Source organism: Galeopterus variegatus, unplaced genomic scaffold, assembly GCF_000696425.1.
Source record: "Galeopterus variegatus unplaced genomic scaffold, G_variegatus-3.0.2 Scaffold2184, whole genome shotgun sequence".
Lineage (NCBI taxonomy): Eukaryota > Metazoa > Chordata > Mammalia > Dermoptera > Cynocephalidae > Galeopterus > Galeopterus variegatus.
The window spans coordinates 253,360-262,006 of NW_007728295.1; the positions used below are offsets into that span (position 1 = coordinate 253,360).

The window sequence follows — 8,647 nt, forward strand, 5'->3', positions numbered from 1 at the left end:
TTCCATTTGCTTTGTGATTTGTCTATTTGTTTTTATTCCCCTCTGTTCTTTTGTCTTTTGTCTTTTGTTTTTATGTTTTTATTATTTATTTATTTATTTATTTATTTTTGCTCCTTGATCTTTTATCTTTTGTCTCTGCCTCTCAATCTCTCAATCTGAATGATTGTGTTAGGTCATCCACAAAAAAAAATTGATACCCTGTTCAGAAAGTAAGTTCCTAGAGGCATGAAATTAATGAGAATTTAAAGGCCTGTGATTTAAAAAAAAAAAGGAGAGAGAAAAGGTGATGAAGGCAACTAGAAATATGAAGCCTTAAACGTCAGTCCAAATATGAGTGCCCATGCATGAGCATGCACGTGCGCACACACACACACACACACACACACACACGTACGCACATACAGGTTGACAAGCCAAGCGGAGGAATAAAATTATTGTTACGGACTCTAGAAATTATTCTTGTATAAGTATTTAGACATTTAATCTCTCTTTAAACAAAGGACATTTTTAAAAGTCATACCACAGAGAGATGACTATAAGAAAAAGAAAACAATACATGTATATCTCCAAGGCCTCTTTTCCTGTAAAAATGATACTTCAAGCATTATTTTTAAAAATTGTCATATATCAGCTGTAAATTATACAATTTTATATATATTTTACAATGTTTGTGTTCAAATTGCCAGAAACAAGCTTTAGATGTTCTTTTCCCCTCTGGTGTAAAGTATTATTTACTCCTTTTATTAAATATGCACAGAATTTGAATTTGTGAGAATGTGGACATATGTTCAGCCATGGCATATTGAAACATGGCATAATATCAAGGGTGATCAAAATATTTAACAAGTGGCAAGGCATGGGCACCAATCAGTCAGAGCAGATATTGTCTAAGAACAATATAAGATCAGAGTTCCAGTGACACCCTGACAAACGTCAGCCTTGTGTATAATGGATATACGACAACTAATGGGGTTAGGTGTTGAATAGGAAGTTTGGGTCAATAAAACTTATTCTAGTGCAACATTTGAGCATGGTGTTTTAAACTATATGGAGTTCATATTCTTTATTACATCTGATTGATAGGTTTTCCAAATTGTCTGCTCCATAGATTTCGTGACTAACTTAAAGTTTATAGATGACCTCTGACAAGTTATCATATTTCCAATAATAAGAGTATTCTGTAAGCTTTATAATTTGTGTTGTAGTTTAGCTCTGTGTCAGTGGGGGCGATATTATGTTTGTGTTAGGTCTAGTGCAATAACTATTTTAGGGATTAGAAGTAATTATTTGTAAGTGATATGTTTAGTTTTTCCCTTTTTTAAACCTCTTTTTCAAAATGTACATTGGTAAGAAAAAATGATATGTGATTCTGGTTGCCTGTAGGTTTTGTTAATGGAGTAAACGTGGAATTTCATAAACCTAATTGGAAATAATTTTGAATGTTACATGTAGTACTAGAGAATAAGTTCCCATTCAGTTGTAAATAACAGTAGCTTTAATGTATTTAGCATTTGTTATGATTTATATAATATTACAAGTGCATTATGTAAACCATCTTATTTCTTACTAACAGTATTATGAAGTAAATAATTATATCTTAAAATTGAAATCAGAGACTGATATATTCTGTACTTGTTNAATCATCATTTCCCCATCCATCTGGCTCCCCATCTTGGCTTCCACTGTTGATCCTGCCAGTGTTTTTGTTGTTTTCCTTTTAGAAATAATACATTTTCCATTTGCTTTGTGATTTGTCTATTTGTTTTTATTCCCCTCTGTTCTTTTGTCTTTTGTTTTTATGTTTTTATTATTTATTTATTTTTGCTCCTTGATCTTTTATCTTTTGTCTCTGCCTCTCAATCTCTCAATCTGAATGATTGTGTTAGGTCATCCACTGGGCAGGTACTGGGAAAAAAAATTGATACCCTGTTCAGAAAGTAAGTTCCTAGAGGCATGCAATTAATGAGAATTTAAAGGCCTGTGATTTAAAAAAAAAAGAGAGAAAAGGTGATGAAGGCAACTAGAAATATGAAGCACTGATTATTTGTGGCCTTAAACATCAGTCCAAACATGAGTGCCCATGCGTGAGCATGCATGCGCGCACGCATGCACACACACACACACACACACACGCACGCACATACAGGTTGACGAGCCAAGCGGAGGAATAAAATTATTGTTACGGACTCTAGAAATTATACTTGTAGAAGTCTTTAGACATTTAATCTCTCTTTAAACAAAGGACATTTTTTAAAGTCATACCGCAGAGAGATGACTGTAAGAAAAAGAAAACAATACATTTATATCTCCAAGGCCTCTTTTCCTGTAAAAATGATACTTCAAGCATTATTTTTAAAAATTATGTCATATATCACCTATAAATTATACAATTTTATGTATATTTTACAATGTTTGTTTTCAAATTGCCAGAAACAAGCTTTAGATGTTCTTTTCCCCTCTGGCATAAAGTATTATTTACCCCTTTTACTAAATGTGCACCGAATTTGAACTTGTGAGAATATGTTGAAACATGGCATAATATCAAGGGTGATCAAAATATTTAACAGGTGGCAAGGCATGGACATCAATCAGAGCAGATATTGGCTAAGAACAATATAAGATCAGAGTTCCAGTGACACCCTGACAAATGTCAGCCTTGTATATAATGGATATAGGACAACTAATGAGGTTAGGTGTTGAATAGGAAGTTTGGGTTAATAAAACTTATTCTAGTACAACATTTGAGCATGGTGTTTTAAACTGTATAGAGTTCACATTCTTTATTACATCTGATTGATAGGTTTTCCAAATTGCTCCATAGATTTCATGACTAACTTAAAGTTTATAGATGACCTGTGATGAGTTATCATATTTCCAATAATAATAGTATTCTGTAAACTTTATAATTCCTGTAGTAGTTTAGCTCTGTGTCAGTAGGGACGATATTATGTTTGTGTTAGGTCTATAACTAATTTAGGGATTAGAAGTAATTATTTGTAAGTGATACGTTTAGTTTTTTCCCTTTTTTTAACCTCTTTTTCCAAATGTACATTGGTAAGAAAAAACGCTAGGTGATTCTGGTTGCCTGTAGGTTTTGTTAATGGAGTAAACATGGGATTTCATAAACCTAATTGAAAATAATTTTGAGTGTTACATGTAGTGCTAGAGAATAAGTCCCATTCAGTTGTAAATAACAGTAGCTTTAATGTATTTAGCATTTGTTATGTTTTATATAATATTACAAGTGCATTATGTAAACCATCTTATTTCTTACTAACAGTAATATGAAGTAAATAATTATATCTTAAAATTGAAATCAGAGACTGATATATTCTGTACTTGTTAATTCCACTATATCTCATATAGATATTAAATACTCAAGGACAGTATAGCATCGTTCTTGCCCCTTGGAGGAGGAAAAATGGGCTGTATACAAAGAGGTTAATTTGGACACTGTAAGGAACTCAGTTCTCCATTAAGCTGATATACACTTGGACACATTTTGAAAGGTTTAAATGGATGCACTAATGGAAGAACTTGTGAATACTCATGGTGATGGTGAATTCAATCCTTTGCCTCCTTGTTTTTAGTACCAGGGCAGCCACTAAATTTCAAAGCAGAACCTGAGTCTGAAACAAGTATTTTGCTCTCTTGGACACCTCCACGTTCAGACACCATAGCCAGCTATGAATTGGTCTACAAAGATGGAGAGCATGGAGAGGAGGTAAGACATTGGCCACTACTTTACTCCTGTGCATTACCCAAGTTCCTGGTCATATATCTATAGAGGACCTTGGTGGAAGAGACTTATTGATCAAAAGAGGAACTTGACTGAAAAACCAGAATAGTTATTCGGAGCCTTTGGGGAAAAACAGAACAAAACAATTACTGCTCCTATTGAAAGTTCAGGTTTCCAAGTTTCTTATTAAAGAAGTATGAGGTTGTAGAAGAATAGATACAACATGAGACTTGAGGACTTTATTTCTCTAATGCATTAAAGTACTTAAGTCACTGTGAAGACACATGACAAAATGAGCTCTTTACATACTAATAAAAGTCCTCGGCTAGATGAATTTGTCCAGACTGGTTTCAGAGAAGTAAGCCCCATAACAAATGTTTATTCGTATGCTAAAAATTACTTGATAATGATTGTAAGTATATATAAAGTTTGAGTATGCTGTACAAATGAAATAGCAGTAGATCGACCGTAGAAAGCGTGGAAATTGAGTTACTGAAAAGAGAAACATGGTAATATAATGAATACATATACAGACAGGAACTTTTTACAGTCTTTACCACCACCAAGCTAAAATAAATATATAAATAAACACAAAGAGTAAAGGAGAAGGGCAGTCCTTTAAGAATACTATGGATTCTTGTATCATTGGCACAACTACTGTGCTTTACCACTGTTTGTTTAGGGAATCTATTTCTTATTTGATGAACCTACAATTTCTGAAAGCTTTTGTATTTGCAAGCCAGAACACCCTACAGATGTTTTCTTTAATTTTATGTTTAAATTCCTCTTTACTGATTTGTTAGTGTGAATAGCAAACACTGTTTGATAAAAAGCCTTAAGATTATTTATGCCATTAATAGTGTACGTATGTGCTTGTATTTGAAGGTCTACTACAGGCTAATGTTCTACCTGAGATTAATTGTCCATAGACAGCTACATTTGTGCAAAAATGCAAAGGCATATTTCAAGCATGGAAACTAAGAGTTATAGCATTCTATTAAAAAAGTCATATTTCAGAAGTCCTTTATAATATTCAAAGTTACAGAAAAGTTCATGAATTTCTTTTTCCAGCTGTGGATTTTATATTCAAAAAGAAAGGAAGTTTTTAAGTTATTTTACATCAACCTAGAGTAATAATATGATTTCATAGGAATTATCCACGTTTCTTTAGTGACTAGCATCTGATTTTCATCCTATCAGATCTTGGTAATTTCAGATCTCTTTTATAGCAACCTCTTGTAAACTGTATACTAGTTACTGTTGCTACTTCTGGTATATTTTCTTTGCCACCTATTTAGATTATAGATGGTCACAGGAAGTGAGCTAGACATCTTTCAATTAAAATTGCACATAGTGGGCATATTATACTATTGGGGGATGGTGTTAGTTTCGACAGTGTACACATCTTTAGGGTAGAACATACCCATGAGTGTCGGCCCCTCAGTCTCCCTCTTCTCTGATGCATTTGGATAACTATGTCAACACAGATCTCTGGCTTTCCTTATTGCAGTTACCTTATGTTTGTGGAAACTTTGCCTTAAACACTGATATTTTCATTATATAATTCCCCTAGTATATCCTTTGATATTCACTGTTAATTTTCTTGTGGGTGTGATATTTCAATGACATTATAATCCTGATGACAGAAATATGATGTTCCAGGCTGTGATGAAAAATATTTGCATGAATCTTGATGAAAATGACCAAATTCTCTTGTTACAGCAACGGATTACCATTGAGCCAGGGACATCTTATAGGCTGCAAGGGCTGAAACCAAACAGCTTGTACTATTTCCGTCTGGCTGCACGTTCTCCTCAAGGCCTGGGTGCTTCTACAGCTGAAATATCAGCTAGAACCATGCAGTCAAGTAGGTGTCTCTCTTTGCTTACTTTCTGCCCTTTATTCACTAGTAGTTATTGTTGGCTTTTACCACTACCAACAAACAGACCTGCTAATATGCTTCATAGTCAGTAGGCTGTATGCTAGTGAGCATCTACCTTTGGGGATTAGAGTACAACCGTGAACAGTGTTGGTTGCAAACTTGGTCCGAATAACAGAACAGACTCCATTTTTCCACTTCTTAAATTGAAATAATTTCGAGGAAGTTAGCCCTGTGATGAAAAGTGGGTAAAAGAAGTTAGATTGGGCTTCATGTAATGAATATAATGCTGTAAAGCAAAATTCGGGATGAGAATATTGCAAAATAATCAGAGAGATGAGCAAACTCAAGAGGCAGCAAAAGACAAAATTTTATCTTTTTTAAGCACACAGGTTTTAACTTTGCTAGCAAGTCTTTATTTCACACTTGTTCCTACTCAGAGCATAGCTCAGTTCTTATGACTAGTTTCTTAATAATTCTGCAAGTAGTACATGTGGAAGTATGGAGCATTCACAGAAAGTTTGTAATTGGACAAATTTAGTAATAAATTCACGAACACATTTGGAATCCTAAATTGTATTTTGTTTCCCAGGTTCAATTTCTTGTTTGGAACTGTTGCCTTTCAGCATAGTTGTGTTTATCATAGTGGGGGCTCATTGTATCATGAGCACATTGTTTTGCATAAAGTATTACATAGTAGGTTGTATTTGGAAAGATTGGTCGCTTATAATACCATTGTTTGCTCTTTATTAATAAGTATCTACAATTAGTCTACAAACAACTATTTACCTTGCATTGAAGAGTTTATGGAGTTTTCTTAGATTTTTTTGGTGATATTTTATCTGTGCTTTTTGACATGGTGATATATGCAATAGATCTATACATATAATATAAATACATTGAATTTTTCTCAAGAGGATGCTCTGTGGACCTCATATTTAGGCCTATCGGCAAACATAAAACATATTTTTTAAAAGGTTAATTTCCTTTCATAGAAGCAAGTCTTCCATCATTTTATTTTCAATAGGGACTTAAAATCTTTCAGGTATTTTTGATGATAAAAGTTATATTCTCCCTCCTAATTAAAACATCATCATTCACATGGAAAGTATTAGAATTGTATTGCTTAACCTATTAGTAATAAGAGTTTACTCCCTTAAAATTTCCTCTCATTTAAAAACTGAAGCTTATAAATTAATGTAGTTTCTGTATGTCTGCTTTGAATTCCAGGCAAGCTAATAATGTTGTAGAAGATAATTTCTTAAAATCAGACATTTAATTGAAATAAATGCTACATGCTTCAATATTCTATTTTGCATGGTTGACAAACCTCACTTTTTTACATATATACATACATAAGTATCAAATGGACTTTTGATAACCACATCAAAAGGTTTATTCTTTATCAAAGTGAAAGTTTCAATTGGTGTTGAAGATATTCTCACAGACTAGGAAGTTTGAAGGTAGCAGTCTGGTGAAAACCAAATCAGATTTTTAAAAGAATTACAAATGAGTCCTTGCTGTTACATGAACAACTCAATTTGTTATGAAAAATGATAATGCATATAAAATAGTTTTATAATTTCAGATATAAGAACCTCTTGCCAGAATCACTAAAAATGATATTCTAGTGATTTTGCAAATCGTATTCCAAATTTATAAGACTGTCTTATGAGGATTTCTTTCTCCTCAGTACGGAAAGCTTTTCATTTTGATTGACTGTAGCAGTGAACACAAGGCATGTAAATTAAGAAAGAAGGATAATCCTCTAAGCAATTAGATCCACCTGGTACTCCATAATACGAAGAGTCACAAAGTCTAAGTAAATCCCCAAACTACATATTCAAATACAAAAATTAAGATCGCTTCATTCACTCTACCATATATAGCCTTAAAAAATATATATGTGCATATTTATTTGTATGTCTCTCTTGTTCGTTCTTCTTTAGGAACATATGAGTACATTATTAAATTTTAAAAATTATAATAGTTTTGTTCTTTATTTGTTATTTATGATATCTTTGGTTAATTTGATGGAAAATAGTTGTTCGGAAGGTGACCAGTTTATCTTAGGATGGGCAGTAAGAAAATATATCTTTTAACTTTATGTAAACCCTACTTTGTATGAATAATTATGTACAAAATGAAAGAAATTTTGCATATAGGTCATATATTTTCAGGTAGTTCTTGAGTTTTTTTTAAAAATGGTTCTTTTTAATGGCTATGTTATTGACATTTTGTAAGGGATAGATGATTATTATGATTTTACCAAAATTTGCTGGTGGGATCTAATTCTTTACTAGCAATGGTGTCTCAAGAAGAGTTATAATAAAAAAGCTGAAAGCTGACGTAGGGTAAGTACAAGTTACAGTCAGAATCAACAAGCCTGACATTACCCTCGGGTAGGTAAATCTTGAACTGTGCATTTTCATTCTTTATTGATTCTGCATGCTCACTGTATATGGGCGATGATCAATGTTAGCTTCACACTTTTTATTAAAACTGCTCAGGCAGACTCAGTTTTTCAGATAGAGTGAACCCTTTTATGTTTGTTGGGCTTTTATTTCTTTCCTTTTTTTAAAATTGGAATTGGTAGAAGGGCATCTAGCAGTTACTGTAACTTTTCATGCTTAAGAATCCTTTTACAAATGAATATTTTATATGAATCGTCCTCATTCTAGAGTATAGAAATGAAAACTTGGAACATCTGCTAAGCATCATCACACTCTCACGTAAAAAATCTAATGTTATTTGCAGGTTTTTGAAGCTAGATAATATAGTGGGGGTGGAGGATACTGAGGGATTGGTTTAGAAGAATAAAATTAAATCGCAGGTAGGTAATTTTATTTGAGGCTCTGTTATCTCAAGATTTCATTTTCACATATTCCCCACCCATTATTTATCACTTATTTTTGGTCACTTATTCTTTTTTTTTTTTTTTTTTTTGGTTTCTTCATATTACTAAGCCAAGGTACATAAATTTGTCTTTAAAAATTTCAGTTTTGAAGCCTTATTTTCGTTTTGTTGCC

The 8,647-nt window shown here is 32.8% G+C and overlaps 1 protein-coding gene across 1 annotated transcript in view; it reads left to right on the top strand.

The window, feature by feature from the left end:
- The window catches only part of LOC103597074 (receptor-type tyrosine-protein phosphatase delta), a gene marked incomplete at its 3' end in the record, with an annotated part of 296,277 nt that overhangs the window by 234,535 nt on the left and 53,095 nt on the right, over positions 1 to 8,647 (top strand). The window contains exons 11-12 of the mRNA XM_008580873.1: positions 3,591 to 3,724; positions 5,462 to 5,606. Of these exons, the coding sequence (XP_008579095.1) occupies positions 3,591 to 3,724; positions 5,462 to 5,606 (279 nt within the window). The remainder of the gene's footprint in view (positions 1 to 3,590; positions 3,725 to 5,461; positions 5,607 to 8,647) is intronic.